The following is a 25,291-nucleotide window of genomic DNA, read 5'->3' as shown; positions in this document are numbered from 1 at the left end:
GTGTGTGTGTGTGTGTGTGTGTGTGTGTGTGTGTGTGTGTGTGTGTGTGTGTGTGTGTGTGTGTGTGTGTGTGTATCTATGTATGTTTTCGTCTGTTTATTCATTCGTTTATCCAAATATACGCCTGGAATTCCCCACCTCTCCCCCCTTCCCTCCCCAAACCACATCCTTGAATCCATCTTCCCCATTGCCCCTCTTCATCTCAAACCCTCATAATTTATTCTCTACGTTAGCTCCTCTCCTCCCATCCTCTTTAGTCTCTCGTCCTCTTCAGGCCAAAGTTCATTCCTGTTTCGATTCCCCGTTTCTCTCATATTAATCCTCTCATGGTAAGGACAGCTCTTGTATTCTATTCCAACTAACGCCAGACGATTTTATTCAGCTGGGAATGAGTTATAAGATCCTGGTGTAATGTTATGCTGTGTTCTTTCTTCTTCCGGGCAATGACACTCAACTTAGAAGAAGACCCTGGTAGTGAAGGGGTTACTGAAGGCTATAGGTAACGCTAACTCCAACAAAAAGTCTCCCCAACACAGAAAAAATGGACTGGAGAGAGGAAGAGTAAAAAAAGACGTTCTGGGACTAAGCACACACACACACACACACACACACACACACACACACACACACACACACACACACACACACACACACACACACACACATCACCGTTTTTTCTTTCATGTTTCTCCTCTGAGGCGTTACCTTCCTCACGTGGCCAGTCCTTTTTGGCCCCAGTCTCACCTATCATCCCATATATCAACATTCCTCGCCCATCTGTTTCCCTTTCCTCCTTCCACTTTTATCTTCCTTCACCTCCACTGCTCCACCAACCTCCCTCTACCTCCTTAAACTCTTCTCCACCCTCTGTCTGCCTCTCTGTCTCCCTTCCAACCATCTACTACCCTCCACCTTCCTTCCAGTTTCTCTTCTTCAGTTCTCCACCTTTACGTCAACCCCCTCTTCCTTTTCCCTCCATCTTCCACCTCCTCCACCTCCAGTACAACCCTCCAACTCCCCTCCACCGCCCCCTGACTCCTGTTCCTCTTCTGAAGCACCTCATTACCTACATCAGTTTCATATATCACGCCATACATCAACTCCCTCCCTTTACAACTGTTTCCCTCCCCTCCCACCCACCCCCAATCATTTCTTTCTTCCTCCCCTCTTACCACCCCTCAGTCCTTCCTTCCTCCCTTTACACCTGTCTCCCTCCCCCCTCCCCGAGCTCGTCCTTCCTTCTTCTCCTCATTCCCTCTCAGCCCTTTCCTCCTCCTCCTCCTTCCTTCCCTCCTCCTCCTCCTTCCTTCCCTCCTCCTCCTCCTTCCTTCCCTCTTTCTCCGTCAACTCTTGTTCCCCCGTTTTTTCTCTCAAGCAACCCCCTTATAAACTGCTTCCCTCTTTTCCTTCTCTCCTCAGCCTTCACCCTTCTCTCCCATAGCTCACCCAGAACTCCATCCACCATCCCCTCAACCCATCATCTTTTTCTCAGTCTTAATCTTTCTCTTTCAACCCTTCTCCTCTCTCTCTCCCCTCAGCCTTAGCCCTTATATATCTCCATCCCTTCTCAACTACACTTACTGGAACAACTCTTCCTCCTCTTATTCTCTGTCTCCCTCAACCCTCCCTCGTCTCTTTCAACTCATTTCTCTCTCCTCCACCTTTCCCTCTCTCCCCAGCTCTCTAAATCTGCTCTCTCCAATCCTCTTTTCCTCAGCCCTCCAACTCTTTTTCCCTCCTCAACCGCTTCTCATCCTTCGTCCTGTCTACCTCTACCTCTTCTACCCTCCTCCCCCTCTTTCTCTCCCATTCCTTCCCCTTCTCTTCCTCATCCCTCCCCTTTCTCTTCCTCATCCCTTCCCCTTTCTTTTCCTCATCCCTTCCCCTTCTCTTCCTCATCCATCCTCTCCCTCAATCTTACTCTACAACCCTCGTCTCCCGTTCCTGCTCTGAATCGTCCCGGCACAAGAGGGTGGCGGTTCTTGCGGTTTCGGCTCTGGGAAGGCAAAAGGAAAATAACACTAAAGGAAGGTGTCATAGGGACGGGTTTAGGGTGGCAGGGTAGGAAGGGATGATTGCTGGCCCGTGTGAGTGCCTCGCGGGTAAGGGATGGGGGTGGAAATGGGGTCTGGAATGGATAAAAAACAAAGGTGGATGAAAAAGTGGAAGGGTGGAGGAGGAAGGAAGAAGAGATACTGTCGATGGGAGAACGGAATTGGAAGGAATGACAGAAGCGTAGATAGGAGAGTGGAAGATGGAGGTGGAAATGGGGTCTGGAATAGATAACAGCAGAGGTAGATAAAGAAGTTGAAGGGTGGAGGAAGAGAATGGTCGATGGGAGAACGGAAGAATGGAATTGGAAAGATTGACAGATGGATGGATGGAAAAGGGGAAGAATTTAGTGAGGGAAATGGAAAAGGAGGCTGGAATGAATGAAAACGAAGCTGGATGGAAAGATGGAACAGGAAGGAATGAGAGAAAGGTGAACAGAGAATGGAAGAATTAGTGAGGAGGATGGGGGAGAGGGGAGCTGGATGAAATATTAGTAAACAATGAAACAAGAATGGAGGGACGGATAGAGATGGAAAGGCGGCTTGAAATAAGGAAGACAAAAGTGGATAGTTAATGGAAATTATGAAGAAAGAAGAAATTCGAGAAATGTGGATGGAAGGATGAAAAAATAAAGGAGGGAAGAGTAAAGGAAATGTAAGTGAAGAATTGATGGATGTAGGAGAGAGGTGGAAGGGGAAGAGAGAGAGAGAGAGGGGGGAGAGAGAGAGAGAGAGAGAGAATGGAATAATACAAGGAGAGAGTAGCGAGATGGAAGGAGGTGCTGGAATAAATAAAAACAAAGTTGGATGGAAGAAAGGGAGAGGGAGAAAGAAGGAATAAAAGAAAGATAGATTGAAGAGTGAAAGGACGGAGGAAGAGAGAGAGAGAGAGAGAGAGAGAGAGAGAGAGAGAGAGATACAAGGTGGGCGGAAGGATAGTAAGGGAGAGGGGGAGAGGGATTATTTCTAAGCTGAGAGAGGCTTTGATATGTTTCCCTGGTCGTAGATGATTCTCTTTGACATGACGAAGTAGGGAGAAAACTGAAGGACATGCCCTAATTGTGAAGTAGACGCTAGAGATGAATTTTTAACCTTGACTCTATCTACTCCATCCATCCCATGTCTTCAGTAGACAAGGGCCTGACTCATCTACTCATTCAATCTGCTCCGTCCCGTCATCACACAAGACCAAAATTACAGCCCCCAACAAATAGAATTCCAGTCCGCGTGATGAACCAGTCTAATACATCGCCATCATTAGCCGCAGCGTGACTTTGGCGTAGCGGGTTAATGAAGTGCTCAGTCAGTGTCAGGGTGTGGGTGGGAGGTGGGTGGAGAGGGTAGGAGGTGAATGGAAGGGGTGGGAGGTAGGTTGAGAGGGTGGGAGATGGGTGGAGGGGGTGGGAGGAGGGAGAGGGGAGAATGTATAAACCGCAAAATCATACCCACATATGAAATGATGTTGTTTATTGAGAAGATAAAACTTTTTTTGCCCGACTTGGATCCTCTGCAGGCATGTGAGTATAATCTTTCATTGGAACAATACACGGGACAAAATGGAGGCTGTTCAATTGCGGACGTAAATACTGACTTACAGCGCCATAAATAAAGAGACAGTGATACGACATTCGAAAGTCAGTGATGGAGTGTTTTTAGTCCTACACTCTTTTCAGAATATCATCACTTTGTTTCCCTCCAGTAAGTGGTTTGGGTGAAATGTGGAAATAGGATAAGAAAATGATAAACTTAATACTAGATAAATAATTGCCAAGTGAAATAGGTCATGCATCCATTTACTCATCTTTCGAGCTTCGTACACTCACGCTAAAAAAATTCTTGTATTGACAAAATTTCGTCCACTGTTCCACTGCATCTAACTTCACGCTTAGGAGATGTCCGTCACTTTCCTCGCTGATTCATCATATCGAAGAGGGAAACATGCCTGGCCTTTCTTAGTGTAGGAATATTCGCTAGCAAAAGGTGAAAAGTAAAATGTGTGAAATAGTAGGCAAACTTTAGTGTCTATGGGTAGAGACACATATGCCTTTTTCAGCTTAGGACACATATGCCTTTTTCAGCTTAGAAGTATCAGTCAGCAGAGGAATGTGAAAAGCAGAAGAGATGAATTACTGGGCGAACCTGTGCATCTTTGGACAGAGAAATATACCAAAACTCTCTCAGCTTAGCAATACTAGCCAGCAGAGGAGTGTGAAGAGCAGAAGATGTGAAATAATAGGTACACTTTAAATTATATAGGCATAGAAACATATCAAACCTCCTTCAGATTAGAATTATTAGCCAGCAAAGAACGTTGAGGAGCAGAAAAGGGATGAAATATTAGGCGAACACTTGTCCCCTACTGTGCATGTTTTGTTTTATTTCTTTGCTCATTTATTTTTTGTTCGCCACTAACGAAGAGACAGTCGTACCCACTTGCTTAACATTGACTGGTCTGACAGAAGCAATTGGAAGGCCTGAATGATGAGTGGGATGGGGTGCCTTGTCTTTGTGTGGCTCCTGTACCCATGGGACGTATTCTTGTTGTTTTGGGGAGATTTCGTAACACCTCTCCCTCAGCGATTTATTTTGCCCGTTACATCTTTGCCCTTTCAGCCTGAGGACGTCACCAATATTTTATTCTTCATCTGCTAATCGATTATATTCACCCCAGGAGAGCACCCTGGGGCTAACGTAGACCTATCTTATCCCTCCAGTTCTGAGCTGCTCTTAATTTTTTGTGATATGGCTGTAAAATAATTGTACGAAATGGAGTTTTGATTTTTTTTTTTTTTTTTTTTTTTTTTTTTTTTTGGCCTCGCTGACATTTGTGGTTAAGCCTGATGGTCACACGTACTAAAAAAAGAAAAGAAAAAAAAAGAGGAAAACAAGTATGTGTAAGTAGGGCAGAGCAAGAGGAAGTACCAGATTAAGCCCTAAGGCAGGTATTAAGCCTTTTTTCCGCCATCTACCCTCAAGGTCCCTCATGATGACCCATTTACCGCAGCCCAGGGTGCTGATGCAATAGATATCAGCATAGCTATGAATCAAAAGTAACCAAGTGATTTATTTGCATATATATATATATATATATATATATATATCGTCTCATCAGCCGTTTGAGTGTCCACTGCAGGACCGGCCTATCCCGACCGAAGTGGGGACGATACTGCCAATGTATCTCTACCAAGTGACTTAGGCTGTCTAGTAGAGATTGTATGTAGGGTGAAAAGTGTTTGTAAGTGTAATGTTGTAGTGGCTTTGGATGTGTGTGTAGTCTGTGAACCAAGTGTAATCGGCCTGCGCAAGCCGACTGGATGCAAGCATACTTTATAGTATGCGACACTGGATCAACCACAACATCCCTTATGTCCGCCAATGCAGTACGTGGCCAGAAGAACGCTCCCAAAGTTTACTACCCTGGCGGGATGGGAACCGTCGTTCTTCAGTGCACGAAAACGCACACTTTACCACTGTACCACAGAGGCTTCATATATATATATATATATATATATATAGAGAGAGAGAGAGAGAGAGAGAGAGAGAGAGAGATCAACATATCTACGAATCAAAAGTAACCAAGTGATTTATTTGCTATATATATATATATATATATATATATATATATATATATATATATATATATATATATATATATATATATATATATACAGAGAGAGAGAGATATATCAACATATCTATGAATCAAAAGTAACCAAGTGATTTATTTGCAGAGAGCGAGAGAGAGAGAGAGACCGATAGATAGATAGACAGATAGATAAACTGATAAATATATACACATTTATCCGTCAACTTACAGTACTGCAACAAAACACTGTGATCAGTAAGAGGAAAATCAATTTCAGAACATTTTTAAAATAAATATTAGACTATACAGTACACAGTTGAAAAGGTATACTTAAAGTCATCCGTGGGATTTTTTTTTTTTTTCTTAACCTCCTCGAGTTAAATGTATTCTCGATTTACAGACCACTGCCCCGCGGTGAAAAGAAAGTTTATAATGTTTATGAGGGTGAAGGTGGGGCAGTGGGGGAGAGGTGAACGTGGAATATTTACCCCTTCAATCCGATGACGTATTGTTTCCTTTTATTTTGGCTCTCCTTGGACGATTTTATTCAGCTATGAAGATAATTTTTCTACATGGAGGGGTTAGATATAGTCTTAATTATCCTCTTCACTACTGCAGATCCTTCCAAAGAAAAAAAATCGTCTGCAAATAGGTAGAATAAGATGTGGAATGAGGTCACCGAACTGAAGGGGTTTAAGAAAGTATGTGGTTGGTAAGAGAAGGATCTGAGAATGTGAGTGGATGTAGCCGGAGGAGGGAATGTGAAGAAAAATGAATGAGGAATTTTTCTCGCTAAGGATTCTGAAAAAAAAATTAAGATAATTACTTTGCTTTGGTGTTCTCCAGAGGTTGCTTGCCACACAAAATTGAAAGTGAAGTCAGCCAACCTAGCGACGTCAGTATTAGGGACGTCACATCTGTATATATAAGGATGGCTGAATAATATAAGTGCTATTTTCCTTATAGACCAGGAAGTTATTTTTGCATCTCTGTACTTAATGTTGTCCTGGAACTGACGATTTTTTTTTTTTTCATGAATTTCGAGTCTGGGTGAAAAATGGTCTAATATATAAAAAGGTCCATCACCGTAGCGTGGTATGTTAAACTGAAGAGAACCCCCTATTTTGAAGATGAGATATTTGTGAGATGGCTGTGGTATCGATGCGCTGATTGGGTCGTGACGTGGTTGTTTCAAAGCACTTCACACCCATTGCCTCATACACTCCACACCTCTTCCACATTTCTGCTCCTTTCTTCCACAACTCTTACCTCATACACTCCACATCTTCCCCACACCTCACCTCACATTCCATACCACATCTCCCAACTTCACACCCTCCACCTTCTATTCCGAACTTTATATCTAGACTCATCCTCACACCCGGTACCTCACATCTCACCTCTTAGTCTCATACCCTCTACCTCTCATTCTACATCTCAACTCTCACCTTTACACCCTCTACCACACGCTTCACATCTCACCTATCAACATCACACCCTCTACGTCACATTCCACACCTTGCCTTTTAACCTTACACCCTCTACCTCACATTTCACAGTCCGGCTCTCAACCTCACACCCTCTACCTCACATTTCACAGTCCGGCTCTCAACCTCACACCCTCTACCTCACATTTCACATCCCACCTCTCAACCTTATACCTTCTACCTCACATTTCACATCCCACCTCTCAACCTCACACCCTCTACCTCACTCCACACCCCACACCTCTCCCACACTCCTGTCACCGACAGAACCAATAATTTAGTGCTTGACTGAGTGTGGAGGTGACGTGGAGTGGTGGGTGGATGAGGGTGGAATTGAGAGTAGGAGAATCATTGATAATACCAATAATTCAGGTGGATGAACGACTGTGGAAGTGGGATGAGGTGGGAAGTAGGTGACATTGATAGTGGAAGAATGAGTTTGCATGATGAGTCACTGTACTCTTTTTTGCTTCAGCCTGGCCTGAAATTGCCATGTCTCCATGCTGAATGCTTAGTTGTAATAATACATCTACATTAAAATATGATGTTAGTTACGAAGAAGTGCTATGTATGTATGCATCTATGTATATATCGTGTGTATTTATTTTTAGCTTTACATACATATTTGTTACTCAGTTATTTGTATGTGTATTTATTTCTTTATTTATTTTCACTGATTGATGAAGATAAGAAGAAAATTAACGCAGAGCGACTGAGTGATTTCAGTTAAATGTTTCTACTCTTCCTTTTATACTTTATACTTATTTTTTACGCTTGATCACCGAACCACGACCTCAGTCAAGCATGGCCACAGCGGCGGGCGATGAAGATGCGCTCAGGAACTGCAATTTAGGAGACGGAACTGAGCTGCGCAGATTATAAGTTACCTCTGACTGGGATTTAGCGCAGCAGTGGCGGTGATGCCTGCCTGTTCAACCTCCCCATCTCTGCTCTCCTCGGCTCTGCTCTCCTCTCCTCTTCTTTGCTCAGAACGCTCTCCAACACACTGTATTCTCCTGTTTATGCGTATGTGTGTGTGCCTTTTTATTTTTTATTTTATTTTATTTTTTTTAATGTGGCTGCCATTAAGCTCTGGGCTGCTGGTGTTTGTCTGCTCACATCTGCTCTCACCACACTCCCCATTCCACTCCACTCCGAGGGTGCTTTTTCATTTTCTCCATATTTTTGTATTTTTTCTCTAAGTCTGCTTTTTCTTCTACCTTATTTTTCCTACTTTCCCTTTTTCCTTTCGTTTTCGCTAAATTTTTTTCTTCTTTTTACACTACTTCCATTTTACTCATTTCCTCTCTTACTTTTCTCTAGTTCTTTACGGTCCTCTTTAATTTGTTCTGTTGTTCCTTTCGCTCCACTGGGTCCCTCGTAAGATGAGCGAAATCGTCTGGAGTTAGCCAGAAAAAAGAATAAGGAATGGGCTTACTCGATCTGAAGAGGCTCATGGAGATTGTTGCTAATCTCTTCAGACCGAGGGAGGAGTCTTTCCATGATTTAATTAGGACGTCCCCACATCACTCTGCCTCACTCATGGCACTTTGCTCCATATTTCTTTACGCTTTCCTCGTAACTCAGCTACTCTCCCCTCCCACCACTAACACCACTACCACCACGTTCATCCACTTCCTCTTCTCCACGTCACACTCATCTCCACTCGGTCCCACTTCGTCCTGCTCTCTCCCAGCCCTCTTCAAGTGGCATTAGTGTACAGAGAGAGAAAGTGGCTGAAGGGGGGTAGGAGGGTATAGGGAAACCAATGAGCAGGAAAAATGAGTTAAAAAAAAAAAAAAGGTGGAAAGAGCAAAGAGGGCAGGAAGAGAGAAAGAGAGACAGAGATGCAAAGGTAGAGTTATAAGAAAGGAGAGAGCCAGGCGAGGAACCGTGGAGAATGAGGGTGGAGAAAGTTAGCAAACAGTCAGACAGTCGGTCAATCAGTCAGGTCAGTCAATTAGTCAGTCACAGCTTGCACACACACACACACACACACACACACACACACACACACACACACACACACACAGAGCGTCATGAAACCGTCAAAGCGGAGGTTAAGAAATGGGCGTGGTGAGCAAAGGAATGGGCGGGATGGGCTGGAGGTTTGGTGAGCGTTGGAGCTGGAAGAGGAAAGTATACCCTGTGATGAGTTTTATTTCAAAGTTTTCTCCAAGAAGAAGAAGAACGAGAAGAAGGGATAGAAGAAGAAGAAGAAGGAGAAGGAAAAGAAGAAGAAGAACAACAACAGCAACAACAACCAAGATAAACACGCGTTGTTCTCATTTACCTGGTCTTGCAGTGGAGGAAAAAAATGAGTGAGATGGAGAGAGAACTGTGCAGGAATTGGGACAAGGTTAGCAGGAAATGTGAGAGTGTTGTTGACAATTAAAAAGCGAGCGAGGGAAGTTGACCCACGAGGAAGACTAAAGAGAGAGAGAGAGAGAGAGAGAGAGAGAGAGAGGACAAAAACTAATGACGAGAGAGATAATTATGGGAGAGTCGTCTGTCTTGGAGGTAATTTAGTTGTGTTCGCCTAGGCAGTATGGGGACGTCTTTTTGTATTTTATTCTACCTGCCTCCAGACGATTTTATATTCTTGCTGCTTCTAGACTATTTTATCAGCTTTCCGTTCGACTTCGTTCTTTAATTTTATTCTTTCTACCAACTGACTGCATTACTGAGTTTAGGAAAGATATCTAGTAGTGAAGGGGTTAATAGCGAACTACATCATCCATTTTACATGACGAAGTGTAACCAGCACTGCTACGGAAAGATTTAGGCATGTTCGGTCATCATCACATGCTTTATAAATTATCGCTAAAATTGGGAGATATGAATGGAGCATGGATTGTTCCGGTACGTGTTGCAGGGAAAGACTGGATTTAGCAGAAACTGGTAGGTGTTATTCATGTTTTATATATATATATATATATATATATAAACACGACATTGTTTGTAATACTGCCATCATAGGTTAAATAGGTCGCTGTGTTGGTGTTGTGGCCCCAGGTTCATCTGAAACTTGAACCAGGTGAAGCGCATGTTTTAGCTGCCCCTCTCCCTGCATTCCACTGTGTTTCATCTGGGGGGATAGAGGGGGAAACTTGAGGGACGTCCGTATAACAAGTCAGCGAAGATGCCCAGGTATATCGGTGCCACAACGTGAAGGCGTCCCTCATTAGCACCACGTCTGATAGGTGAATGAATTAAATAGTGCAGTAAATGGGGTAACATAGAGCCAAGATTCGCTCTGTAGAGACTGAACACAGTCGCGTGCATCGTCAGGGTCTGTTTCCTTCGAGTGGTCAGTGAGCATCTCGACCTTACTAGAGAACTGCTTGTTTAAGACTTTCACAAGACTACATTGTACCTACGTCGGCCACAATAGCACAATTTACAGCATCGCAAGTCAGCGTCTACATAACTCACTGAATGATGGCTAACGTTAAAGACAGAACCTGATGTTTTTCTCTCCATTGTTTATGGTAGACAACTGAAGTAGTAAACAACCATTGAAGTGGGTAGAACAGAAGGAGGTTTTTGTAGGGTAAGATCACATCCATAGACGAAAGATAAATTGTGGTTCTAACCCTCTCAGGACCTGAACCTCTTTATCACTATTGCAGCCAATGCCAGACGATTTTATTAAGCTGAGAATGAAGCATGGAGTCCTGAGAGTAAAGAAAAAAAATCTATAAGGGAATTTCTGTGCTGTGTTTGGAGTTAGCTTGGAAAAAGGATAAGTGAGTGTCTCCATATCAGCAGAAAGACTGAACTGAGATTGATTTAGAAATGTTTGGTGGTAGCCTGATATTTGAATGTGGTCGGAGCAGGAAACTGGTTATCGGAGTTTGAAACAAGGCAGGTGTTATGTAAGGCAAGTGTGGCATAGTGGACGAATAAGGCCAGGAAGGTCGTTAAACACACACACACACACACACACACACACACACACACACACACACACACACACACACACACACACACACACACACACACACACACACACACACACACACACACACACACACACACACACACACACACACACACACACACACACACACACACACACACACACACACACACACACACACACACACACACACACACACACACACACACACACACACACACACACACACACACACACACACACACACACACACACACACACACACACACACACACACACACACACACACACACACACACACACACACACACACACACACACACACACACACACACACACACACACACACACACACACACACACACACACACACACACACACACACACACACACACACACACACACACACACACACACACACACACACACACACACACACACACACACACACACACACACACACACACACACACACACACACACACACACACACACACACACACACACACACACACACACACACACACACACACACACACACACACACACACACACACACACACACACACACACACACACACACACACACACACACACACACACACACACACACACACACACACACACACACACACACACACACACACACACACACACACACACACACACACACACACACACACACACACACACACACACACACACACACACACACACACACACACACACACACACACACACACACACACACACACACACACACACACACACACACACACACACACACACACACACACACACACACACACACACACACACACACACACACACACACACACACACACACACACACACACACACACACACACACACACACACACACACACACACACACACACACACACACACACACACACACACACACACACACACACACACACACACACACAATTTCTCAGTTTACTTTGCCCACTGACCCAGCAGCTGACGTCCCTTCTGTTTGCCCATCTGTGTGGTGTCCAGTGGCATTTCAGTCAGACAAAACACTTCCTACTCTTACCCTGAGAAGTGGAGGGGAAGTGCACTGGTAGGAAAGAGGGGAATACAGAGAAAGAAGGGGTACAGAAGGGAGGGGTATAGCGAGGTACTGCAGGAACTTGTTAAATAATTAGTGCGAAGGAAGTGACTGATGAGAGAGAGAGAGAGAGAGAGAGAGGAGTCTTGAAACGGGAGAATAATGAATGATAGAAAAAATAATAAAAAGAAAGCATATTGAGCCCTTCAGTACGATGGCATCTTTCTCAGTTTCATCTCGCTTCTGCCAGACGATTTTATTCAGCTTAGGGGAGGCTTTTGGGATTGGAGGGGTTAGATATATCCTTCATTAACTCCTTCATGTCCAGATCCTTTCGCTCACCCGAAGAATAATAGTCTGTAGGTAGCAAGATTATGTTTTTACAAATGTCCTCGGGTTGAAGTGGGTAACAAATGGACAAGAAGCAGGAAGTGAAAAGTAGGATCGTATATGGAGAGAAAGTAACGAGATATATAAGGACGGCAGTAAGTGGAATAAGTAGACGGATCTGTTATCTTCGTAGTTTCTTCTCTGCCCTCTTCTCCAACGCTACCTCTTCACCATTATCATCATCCATTTTCCCTCTTTTCTGTTTCTCTTTTGTTTCTCGTCTTCTCATTTTCCCATCAGTGTTGTTTTTCTGTCAATCTCTCTTACCTCGCTGTCATCTCTTTTACCATCCTGTCCTTCTTCACTTCCCTCTCTTCCCTTATCTTTCTTTTATTTCCCTATTACCTTCCCCTTATCTCTTCCCCTACACCTCTCTACACCTCTACGTCCTTCCCTACCCCTTCACTGCCTCGCCCGACTGCATTCCCTGCCAAAGATGGGGGGACTTCGTTAGGTGTCATTGTGTCCGACCTGAGTGTATTCTCGATCATCCATCACCCAACCTGCCACTCCCCAGCCCTCTCGATACAACCGTGGATGTTGCTGGTGCTGGGCTGGGTGATGGTGATGATGATGGTAGTGATGATGATGGGTTGGTTGATGGGTGGGGGTATGTAACTGTACAGTACGTGGGGGTGTGACTGTGGTGAAGTTTTGTGTATCTTCCCGCTTATCCATCTCCCATCTGCCACTCTTAGACCTTCTCGATACGCACGGGATGTTGCTGGAGCTGCTTTGGATGATGATGATGATGGGTTTGGTTAGGGTGCACAGCATCCAGCCAGTCTTGCGGTGATGTGGTGTGTAGGCCGGGGAGGCCAGTGGCTGCAGAGTACATTTCATTCGTTGATCCCTTCAATACTGTTTTCTTTTTCTCCTAGTGCCAAATAATATTAGTTAGCTTAGGAGAGCTCCCCCTTCCTTAGGTGAATATAATTGTATGGCGATATCAAGAATGAAATGAATATAAGACCTCGGGGAAAAAAAAAAAAATCTCAGTAAACTCCTCACATTATGGTAATACGTCCGTTAGTAAATAGCATTGCTGTGGTGCCACCCGGAGAGACACGTTTACCGAAGTAATGTCTTCCTGAACAAAGCATGCATTAGAACTCAGCTTAACCTGTGGTCGTGTCTGCTTCCAGGATTTAATATTCTACTCTGTTGTTCCAGTGCCTCATAAAAATCACTAAGTCATTACGTTAAGCCCTGGCAATATATTTCTTCATTATCACCATCAACAACCAGTTTTATTAACCCCTTCGCGGTCATAACAATCTTTGTATTGTATTGCAAATGCCAGACAATTTGTTCAGACGAAAGTGAGTCATATGAACTTGAGAGTGTTAACAGGATGTCGTTTCTGATGTGAATATTTATTATGTTAACTACTGTTCCGGTGTATTAACAAGCTCACTGTAAACTGTTACACTTAAAGTCCTGGGGGAGACGGTGGCTCAATCGGTAGAGAGGTGGCCTGCAGTCCTGCCGGACCCAGGTTCAAACCCCTGCTGGGGCAGGGAACAGTTTAAGGATTTGAATTTCGTTAAATCATACTTAATTGATCTACCAGAAGACTCGCCGATATGTAAAAATACCCCCGCTAATACCAATACATCAGTCCTGTATGAGACAGCCCTAGCATGTATTCAGTATGGACGGTGGGTGTTAGCGCCGTTGTGGCATGTAGGGGTGTATGGAATGTAGGAGGACTACTGGGCCTTAGGAGCAGGCTGTGAAGCCTTTGCCCAGAGTCGGACACATAAAAAAAAAAAATCATCTAATATTGTATGTCTTGTTAACGACTACTATACTAACGGCATTATTTTCACCTAAGAGTGAATGGAGCCTGAGAGTATTCAAGACCAAGCTGTTTAGGTCTTTATTATCACCAACAATGGCTTACGCCCAATTAACAGTTATGGCTTGTTTACTTCCAGGGTCTGACAGTGGTGGGTACATTCTTGCCGAACTACCTGCCCGCCTGGCCCGTGGAGAACATCGCCCTCTGGCTCTCTCTGGCTGAAGGCCTCCTGCTCCCGCCCCTGCTAGGCCTCGTCGACGCCACCTTCAGCGATGCCGCCGGGTCATCATGCTCCAGGGACAAGTCAAGGCCTCACAAGTTCGAAGGTGCGTCTTACAGAGCCACACTAGCTGTCGAACCTCTTGACTTGTAGGATGTCTTTAAACTGAACAAAATCATTAGTTGTCAGCTAGAAATAACTAGTTAGGGTCAAGGAAAGAGATAGTATTAGTGTTTTTACTAACCCTTTCAATGCCTTAATTTATGTCAGTGGAAATGAAATCAGACTTTAAATTATAATGCCTTTGTACCGCCATCAAGATTAAAGAATCATGTACTAATGATGGAGTTTTGGACTGCCTTGCTTAACCTTTCAAGGGCGGTAGGTCACCCCAAGGCTAAAAAAAAAAAAAAAATCTAGATGTAACCTGAATGATATTTTGTCTTGAGAAAGTTAATCACTCGTTTTCTTGGTTCCCTGTCCATATAATGAGGCTTTAAAATACTTAGGATTTCTTAGGTATCTAGTTGTCCTTGGAGGGGCATTAAACAAGAAAAACAACACTTGGTACAGACACGCATAGGGAAGAAGCTCGCTGGTCATTGCTCGGTCATTGCCTTGTACAAATTTTGCTGACCAGAATAATCTCTCCCAGGCAAGGGCGGTGAAGGTGGAGTGTTGGTGCTGCTGGAATGTATACTAATCAGTGAGTCATTAAAAGAGACGACCTTCAACCTCCCTTATTAGCCTGTCTCGTGGCCAGCCGGGAGCATCGTACCGTATCTCCCCCCTCCCTCTCCCTTGTGTGTGTGTGGGGGGGGGGCTGGGTGTGGGTGGGTGTGGGTGGGTGGATGGGTGGGTGGGTGTGTGCTTTATGTACCTACCTATCTATCTATCTCTTTATACTGTATGTATATTCTCATTCACACACACACACGACACAAGAAACACACACACACAGATCCACTCCCTCTCCCTCCTTCACGTACATACACACAAATACACAAGCACACAAGGACACATAATCACACTCCACCACAAATATCATCATCCAACCACACACTCCAACACCAGCATCACAATCTCCACAGACATCATTCTGACATTGTTATCTGTTCCACCACGCCTCTTTCCGACTCACTCCACTTACTTTCACTCTCACCACAGTCCACCTCTAAGCCAAGTCTCAAATTTCTCCACTTACACACACACACACACACACACACACACACACACACACACACACACACACACACACACACACACACACACACACACACACACACACACCTCCACGTTACCCCATTCGTCACACTCCTTCGCCACGCCCACACTCTCTCACCCCAGCCTTATTCACCTCCCGTCACCTTAATTCACCCCACTGTAAGCACATTCACCCCAACCCACTTATCTCCAACTCACCCCGCCCACCCCCACCCACCACCCACACGCCTCACCCCACCCGCCACACCCACCATTCTCTTTGTCATTGAGCAAGATCTTGGTATGAAAAATTCCTGCTGGCTCATGATTTTGTGTTAGTCGTGTGTGTGTGTGTGTGTGTGTGTGTGTGTGTGTGTGTGTGTGTGTGTGTGTGTGTGTGTCCAACTCTCTCTCTCTCTCTCTCTCTCTCTCTCTCTCTGACCAGGTGCTGCTACGACACCTCCACTGACAAAGAGACGAAATTCTGAGCCAAGTTAAGATGAAGAAAGTATAGTAGCTTTTTCTCAGCAAAATAATTGACTGATAATCTGATTAATTTACTTAAGTGCCTCCTCGACGGCGAAAACGTAATGAAAAACTCCGGGATGACAACAGTTCTTCCTCATTTGCGGCCAACATTCTTTTTCCTGGTCTAGATTTTTTCCTGGTTTACGGCCCCCCATTACAGGGAAGTCGTGTTGGCCCATCCTGTGGCGGTGGTGGTGTGGGGGATGTGCCGGGGGGGGGGGAGAAGGAATAGGGACATACGCTTGTGTTCATTCACCTTAACCCAGAGTTTCTTCCATTTGCAGCTCTGAAGGGAATATAGCGATGTGATTTTGGATAGACGAGAGGGGTGGACGATGGAGGTAATGGATAAAGGTGGAGAGATATGGGAAGGAGAGGATGTTAGATAAGTTTACGGTGGGGAGATGTGCAAGTGTGTGAAGGGGATTAGGAGATGAACTAACCGGTGATGTTAGGAGTCGAGGGAGTTAGGTGAGATAGTTTAGATTGGAGAGCAAAGGAAGAAAGAGGAAGTAAGGAATCTACTTGACTGCTTGACGACAAGGAGAAAAGGAGGTAGGGGAAGGTGAAGGGAAGAGAGAAGTGGAGGAGGGAGGAAGGGAGAGAGGGCTTGTGATGGAGAGAGGAAGTATGGTGAATGCGTGGCGTAGTAAGAAGGAATCTATTTGTCTATCTCTGTCAGTCTGCCTGTCTGTCTATATGTCTGTCAGTGTCTGTCTGTCTGTCTGTCTGTCTCTGTTCATATATATATATATATATATATATATATACATATATATATATATATATATATATATATATATATATATATATATAATATATATGTAGTGTGTGTGTGTGTGTGTGTGTGTGTGTGTGTGTGTGTGTGTGTGAAACGAGAGAGAAAGAGAGAATGTCAATACATGGTAATGAGAGGTTAGAGAAAATAAAGAAGAATATAAGCAAAGAGTAAATAGCAGATGATAATAAGGAGAGGCAGAAGGCAATGATTAAGGCCAGTCTAGGGATGCAGTGAAGGGGTGTGTAGTTCCCCAGGCAGTTTCCAGATGGCACTGCCGGAGGGGGGGTCGTGAGGGGAGGGGGAGAGAAAGAGAGAGACATTTTTTTTTTTTTTTCTATTTGGGGGAGGGCAATGACAGCAGGGAATTTTTCGTCGTTTTTACCTTCTAGTCGTTTAGTGGCTTAAGGCGGTACTCCACGCGATAGCCTGAAGTACTTAGAGATGGTTGGATATTATTGATCATTTAATGGTATCAGAGGTGCAGGGCGTTTACCTGCTTTTAACGTTTTGGACTAAGGTGGAAATCGACATCCGCCTAACTTTTGCAAAAATAAATAAAAATCTGTCACCGTTTCTAAACAGAGAGGTCCTTGTAAATCAAAAGAAATTGTTTGTTTTCAGATTTGGAAAAAAAATATAAACGGCCATCAAAATGGTTTAGGTGAAAAGAGTGTTTATAATACTGTCAATCCAACATCTTTTTGTCAGCTTATTAAGACTGTCTTGACACTAAAAACAGTATTAAAATTATTGTTACCAGAGTGAGAAGTAATAATCTATCTTTGTCTATATATCTATATCTATCTGTCTGTCTACCAGCCTGTCTATCTATCTATCTATCTATCTATCTATCTATATATATATATATATATATATATATATATGTATGTATGTATATAAAAAATACAACAATATGCATCCTTCAGTTTTATGAGGATGAGAAATACGAGGAGGTGGTGGTGGGACGGACATGGCCTGTGGTTGATATATATATATATATATATATATATATATATATATATATATATATATATATGTATGTATGTATATAAAAAATACAACAATATGCATCCTTCAGTTTTATGAGGATGAGAAATACGAGGAGGTGGTGGTGGGACGGACATGGCCTGTGGTTGTGGGTTTACTGAGGGACAATAGTGAACATATAGTGTTTCCTTCCATTCACTCCACCATTCGGTCCTCTTCCCCCCTTCCCCCCACCACTCTCTCTCTCTCTCTCTCTCTCTCTCTCTCTCTCTCTCAGCTATTCGACATCTTTCTACATGTACCGTACGGTCTCCAGCCAACCAAGAAAATAATATCTCCTGTTTACCCTTCCCATATATTTCGTCATACGCCATTTATCATCAGTTCAGGAAGAGAAAAATCCTTGAAATGAACCAGCAATGTTGTGTATGATGATATTTATTTCGCTTGGAAGTTCAGTCCGATCGGCCATAAAATCTCACCACTAAAATGTATTCATCCCAGTGAAAATTTAAACAATTTCATTTACTTTGTGTTTTAATTTTAAATTAACATTTCTCTCGGTTTTCTTACTCCATGGACAACTAACCTTTTCTTACCTGAACTCTGGCCTGCAATCATTCCATCTCCGCAACATCTAAACTTTCTTCTTCTTCTAAGTCAATTGCATGTTAGTCTGTCTGTCATTTCCGGATTTCAGCTTTTCAGTTCATGGTAATTTTGGTTCTGCAGTTTCGTATTTCATTTCTACTCTTCCTTTCTTCCCTCTTCCATCTCTTACACTCTGATCTCCCTCTCCCGTCACAGTCTTCATCTTAAGTACTTTATCTCTCGCCTCTAGAGTACTTCCCTTCCATCACGACTTACCTCTAAAGTACTTATCTCCCTCCTTTCCAGTACAGTACTTACCCACCACCACAGTCAGTCCCTAAAGTTCTTACCTCCCCGAAGTACTTACCTCCGTCCTCCAAACCCCTCCGTATCTCCAACCACCACCACGTTTACCACACACTCCCTCCCCTCCTCCCCTCCCCATACCATCCCAGCACACACACACACACACACACACACACACACACACACACACCACGTTAGAGTTATCAGTCGAACATGTACTTCATATTAGGTGTGTCTGAAACGCGATTCGTCTCTTATTATTTTGGGCCGAATTTCTGGCTGGCTTTTGGAGATTTCGTAATGCCACTTCCTTAGAGATTTTTTTTTTTTTCTTGTCAAATATTAGTAATCTCGCTATACGTTATTGATGGAAACTGAGTTCAAAATTAACATTCATACGCTACGTAATAGAGAAAGTAAGATATAACGTGGAAAATAAAGTTGTTACGATAGAGGATCTGCCAAGTCCTCTATTCGTCCATCCATCATCCAGTTCTTTTTTGCCCCATCAGGAGCGTAGGGGCCTGAGGCTAGGCTACTCAATCATCCCCTAACTGGTTGGAGTGCATTAACCCACTAGGCCACCAGGCGGCATTTGGTTATTTGGCTACCATCCAGCGTAGTAAATGGTTACCTGGATTATAAGATACCATTTGGCCTGTCACTCAGTGTAGAATCACCTGAGACAGCTATACATCGAGTGAGTGGATGGTGAGCTCCCCACTTACCACGAAGTCTTCTATATCAGTGAGAATTCGGCCATTTACTTTAACTATCTTGAATGTCGTTTTTTTTTTTTTTTTTACCCTCGGAAGTACATCGTCATGCCGTCTCGCTAATTGCCTTTTCTCTACAACATTCTCTTCCTCTCGATTTCCGTGTCGGGTTTTTGACCTGGGCTCGACACCCATCATTACGCGAGTCGTCGTGAGCGCCGTGTGAGCCTGCGTGTGGTGAGGCTGGAGGCTCTCTAGGGGTCGTATTTATAAAGGATCCTAAGCTTAAATTGGGCTTAAAATATACGCTTATCGTCACTCCTACAGCTACAAAACACTTTTCAATAATTATACCGACAGATTCGACACAGATCGGATTGTGATAAGATATACATTTATCTTCATTCACACAGTTATGAAACGTTTCTCAGTCGCTGAAGTGACAAATTAAAAAAAAAAAAAAACGGTCTATGATGTCAAAATGTTATGGAGTCTTGTTTATGTGGGAAATTGTTTAAGGTACTTTATAAATACCAAGTTATGTCTCTTCCGCGCTGAGCTGGGTTGTGCAAGGCCGGGCACTCCACCAGGTTGACGATCTGGAGGGGAGCAGGTGAAGCTCTAACCTACTCAAGCCTAGCAACTCCTTTCTCATACTCAAATGGATAGAAGATGTGAACGGTTTTGTTTGTAAATGAGCGAGACATTTGCATGATTGTTATGTTCATGTAATTTTTCCTTCTATCATTGTAAAGGAAAGAGGTAGTTCTGTGATTTGTTATATTAATGTTTTTTTTTTTTCCCCTACAGCGAACAGTGAAGGACCCTTTAGATTGTTCCCCAAGGATGAAGTGAAGTCGTTCCCCCTCACGAACGGGTCTCTCTTCTCCTCCCTGCTGAATATGAACGTCGACAACCCCACACAGATTCTCCCATCCTACAGACGAGGTGAGTTCTTGTTGCTTCTGTGGCCCTCTCATCTGAAACGCAAACCCAGTGGACTGCAGGTTTAAACTACACTTCTCCTGCAGCCCCATAATTCTCTTTCGGGGGTTAGGGTAGCAGCTGAGGGATGTTCGTATAGCTAGGCATTTGAGCTACTCCCTTCTATCGATGCCACCACTTGAAGGCATCCGGCACCAGTACAGATCATGAGCATTACAGATAAGGAATGCACTCAGGTATGTTGTGAGACTTTCCTGTTTTTAGGTAAACACAAGTGCTCACGGGCCCTTCGGGCCCCTCGCACTTGCTCCTGCAGAGGGCTCTCGCGCTGCTGCAGTTATTTTAGTTGTACCTATGGGCAAAAAATTCTACGGAGATCCTATGCCGGGCGCCTGGAGCAGCGTTTTTTGGTCAAAATGTGATCGCTCATTAAATATAGTAAAAGTTTTTCAATCGTGATGGAACCAAGTTTTTTCACATCACCGATTTTTTTGCTATTTTTGTGCCAATTTTGGTGCAATTTGAATGTGTAGTTTCGGCTGCCCAAAATACACACACACACAGACACACGGCTAGTGCTATAGTATATTAGATTATGTTGCCTAAATTTTTAGGTAATCATTATGTTGCCTAAGTTTGACTAGAACTGATGATATGCAGCATGTTGTTGGTTTCGTTTGTTAGACGAACACGTGATGATAAAGTAAGATATTTTTACCATTTTCTGCCTGATACACACCACACTAACTGAGCAGCGTCAGATCTCTTCATAAGTCGAGGTAAATGGAATGGAATTTCGTTGACAACATAATAACATCCAGTTCATTTCCTTCGCACGCACCATATTCACTTTAACTTGGGTCAAATTTTCGTCCATTTGCAGCTTCTTTTACATAGCTCAGTGGCAGAATAACACGTTCTATGCTGCATCCTTTCCATAGGACTATTTCCTAACTAGCATCATATTCTTGTGTTAACCTTTGTTACAACTCAGCATTCAAGATGGAGAGATGGCAGTTTAGGCCAAGTTAGAAAAAGGGAAAGATAAAAGAAAAGAAGTCTAGTACTCACTGCCCTTGTCCCACCATCATCAGTCCAGGGAGTGTCGTGTTGGGCAGCAGAGCATAGTGCACGATCCCATTATGCTCACCAGTCTCTCATCGCTGATAATAAATTGATACATCTGTCCTTGTAGCCACATGTAGAATCATCGTGATCATTAAATAATTTTCCATGACATGTCAATTGTTATCGATTCTGAATTTGACGTCAACAAGTGAGTGGAGAATGAGCCTCTGTGTATGACTTATTATACTAACCAGACGCTAGTCAGACGCTCCACCCATTATTTCTCTCCCATTCTGGTTGATTTATTTATGCAGTTTATACGCCACATAAACCCTTTTTGGTTAGGAGCCAAGGCGTTGCCCCTACTGAAGGAAAATGTTGATGCGTGAAAATTCTGCTGCGATTTTCCTGACAGTAACCAGTGGCCCTCGGGTGGAATGAAATACTCGATCTTTCAACTGCCACTGTGTGCTCTAACCCAGCAGACCACAGTGATTCCAGTGATGTGAATTTAAAAGAAACTCACGAGTGGACTGAAAGACTGACTGAAAACGAACTGAGAGCACGTACAGCAGCTGGCACGACGGTTCTCAGTGCTCATTAGATACCATTCACTGGGGATCCGTAGGCGATAATAATGGGAGTAAATGAATCTAAATGGCTCACAGGTCGCTTAGGCACTTTCACCGCGGCAGCCACCACATCATTACCGAGCCCTGCGTAAGAGAGAAGAATGTATCGCCAACCATCGTGACCTCTGGCTCTCCTATTTGACCCCTAGACTTCGGCTGGCATGATTAAAGAGCTGATTTTCGCCGCCATAAATTTGAGTCCCATTCTTAGTATGGCCATAGCGTTTCTTTTAGGCTGAATGTGTGTGTGTGTGTGTGTGTGTGTGTGTGTGTGTGTGTGTGTGTGTGTGTGTGTGTGTGTGTGTGTGAAATAAATTTCCGCACGTGTTTAGATTAACTTTAAATAAATCAGAAGCATTTTGAAGTTTTGATTATGTTAGTATTTGCGTTGCATAACACACAAAAGTAGGATTATACCCATTAAAACAGAAATCTTGAGAGATACGAGTATGTAACAAAAAAGTTGCAGCCTTTACTCATGTGACCTTGGACTTAGATGATGATGATGATGATGATGATGATGATAATGATAATGGTGAAGTAAGATCTTGGAAGGACAAGGAAATACGAGGGCAGAGTTTTCAGTGTCTCTTACTCTTCACGTAGAAACCGAACTCTTATTCTGACGTTGTTGATTCTGCAGGGATGGCGCCGAATATGAAGATGGGGGTGACCTCGCAGGAGATCCGCGGTCTTGTGGGCACAGGGGCCCCGACACGCGTGGGGGACACCTACGGGCCCCCATACTACCCCCCTGAGCGCACAGAGTCCATGGGTTCTACAGCAACCAGCAGCCACGACCCCATCTACTCCGACCCGCTGTCAAAGGTGGGTTGATCTGTCTCTTGTCTCTCTCCCCTCTGCCCCCATCTCTCTCTCTCTCTCTCTCTCTCTCTCTCTCTCTCTCTCTCTCTCTCTCTCGTAGTCTTAATTAACCTCTTCACCTCCATGACCTTTTTTTTTCTTACCATTTATTAATTTACCCTTTCACTGGTTCCATCTAAGGCGGGGTGAGCAGTCCTTGGCAGAGAAAAGATGTTCGATTTCTGTAGAACCCTCATGATCTTCGCAGTATGACTTAGCGATTTTCTGAACAGACTTTATTGGCTAAACATGACATATTTTTTTACATGCATAAACGCTGTGTAATATACCCTCAAAGATCTGGATATGATTTTGTGGCCTACTTTATTTGGTATGCTGCTGATAGTTCCCTCACGCTCGTACTCTCTTTCACTTTGGTTTTGAATCCTATCTAACACATCGTTAGGTAGGAAATAATGCCGGGGAGATGATGATGATGATGTAATATGGCTTAACGAGCTACAGGTCACTCTCACCTTAATGATCTGGACTGAGTAGACTAGCCCTGGGACCCTTCGCTACCGATTGGGCAATAAAGGATTGGATGACAGGTGAAATGGATAAACAGACATAATTGTAATCTGCACAGACCTCGTAGTCTTGATATATTTTTTACATATAAAAACATAGTGTATTCCATCCCTTACAGGTGGACAGTGTGGACAGTTCGCTGAAGGAGGACCACATTTACGCCACGCTGTCAGAGACCTTTGGATCCATGTCCTCCCTCAGCGATGGCTTCCTCGGCGACGACCAGCGCTGCTCCTCCGTCACCACTGTGGCCAACGACGACTTTGAATTCCACGACCCCTGCGCCGCAGTCACCCCAGAGCCTGTGCAGTACGCTAGGGAGGATCGCGACAGGAGTGAAGAATCTTTGGCCACACGTCCCCCCGCAGAACTACCACCCGAAGCCCAAAACAGCTCCTCTGAAGACGCCTATAAACTGTCAACCCTCACCACGGAATCTTCCACGACATACTCTATGGCTTCTTCGTTTAGGTCCTCATCCTCACAAGTCACTGCCACCATCGAAAGCCACAATGAAACCAACAGAGAAGAAGAAGAAGAAAAAGAAGAAATTGAAGATTCTCCCAGTACGGGGTATTTAAATGCCGGGTTTGAATGCGACACACTTGAGCTAAAGAAAGAATATTTCAGTGATCGTGGTGCCATGGACAGCCTGGACCTGCGGTTGGGACGATCAGGCGAGGACAGTCCAGGTGATGGTACATTGTCTCGCAAACACCGCTCCTCATCACTCTCCATGAATGATCTGGACAAATTCGAATCCAACACAGACAAGGAAGAGGAAATGATGTTCATTCTACCCGTGAAGAGTGAGTCCATGCTGAGTTTGTACCGCCTCTACCTTGCCGAGGACGAGGCAGGCACCAGTCTCCACTACTCAGTCGAGGTGTCACGCTCCGAGGGTGACCTGTCAGTGCTGGCAGCTGTGGAGGGCGGTGGTGTGGAGGGCAGGGGCGAAAACGCACTGCATGAAGTGTATCAAAAGAGACGAGTCCCGGAAACGACAGGCAGCAGAGTGAAGCGACAACACAAGATTCAGCGGGCCAAGGGTATGCAGAGGGCCAAGAAGCCACCAGCTCCTCCCCCACCCCCTACCACCACCAGCGACACCACCGGCATGCAGGTGGCCGTCATGGACAAGGCGCGTAGGAGGAACGGCATCATCACCATCCAAGACCCGTCCGTGCTGTCCGTGGAGGAGCTGTTCCGTGTGCTGGACCGAGCTTCTGCCACGCCCGTTGTCCCATACCCTGAAGGGGATGAGCAATCAGCCTCCCCTCTGCCTGCCCTGGCCCACCGCCAGGAGCCAGACTACAAGAAGATATTCGTCAGTGAATACTTGTAAGGTCTGGATGAATGACTTGACTTCTGTACCTGAACATATGAACACAAGAAGTCACGAGTTTCATGCATCATCATCATTATTCCAATCTCCCTCTCCCACCTAATGATGGGGTGAGGTAGGGTCCAGAAAACAAAGAAGAGAACGCATGAACATTGAAACACGTAGCACAGCAGTTGTATAGACAGATGAATAGACAGTTAACATTTGTGCAGATGTATACTACAATGATGATGCATGTGGATGTAAACCGTGAACTACA

The 25,291-nt window shown here is 44.2% G+C and overlaps 1 protein-coding gene across 1 annotated transcript in view; it reads left to right on the top strand.

The window, feature by feature from the left end:
- Positions 1-25,084, top strand: part of LOC145401378 (uncharacterized) — a 127,757-nt gene extending 102,673 nt beyond the window's left edge. Inside the window, exons 2-5 of the mRNA XM_080273709.1 lie at positions 14,452-14,641; positions 20,458-20,595; positions 22,936-23,120; positions 23,806-25,084. Coding sequence (XP_080129835.1) covers positions 14,452-14,641; positions 20,458-20,595; positions 22,936-23,120; positions 23,806-25,032 — 1,740 coding nt within the window. The 3' untranslated portion in view covers positions 25,033-25,084. The remainder of the gene's footprint in view (positions 1-14,451; positions 14,642-20,457; positions 20,596-22,935; positions 23,121-23,805) is intronic.
- Positions 25,085-25,291: the final 207 nt, after the last annotated feature.

The sequence above is a fragment of the Coenobita brevimanus genome, chromosome 55, assembly GCF_032717465.1.
Source record: "Coenobita brevimanus isolate Jiangsu-jjx chromosome 55, ASM3271746v2, whole genome shotgun sequence".
Classification (NCBI taxonomy): domain Eukaryota; kingdom Metazoa; phylum Arthropoda; class Malacostraca; order Decapoda; family Coenobitidae; genus Coenobita; species Coenobita brevimanus.
Note: the sequence above shows the minus strand (reverse complement) of the source record. Positions and strands in the feature narration are given on the sequence as shown.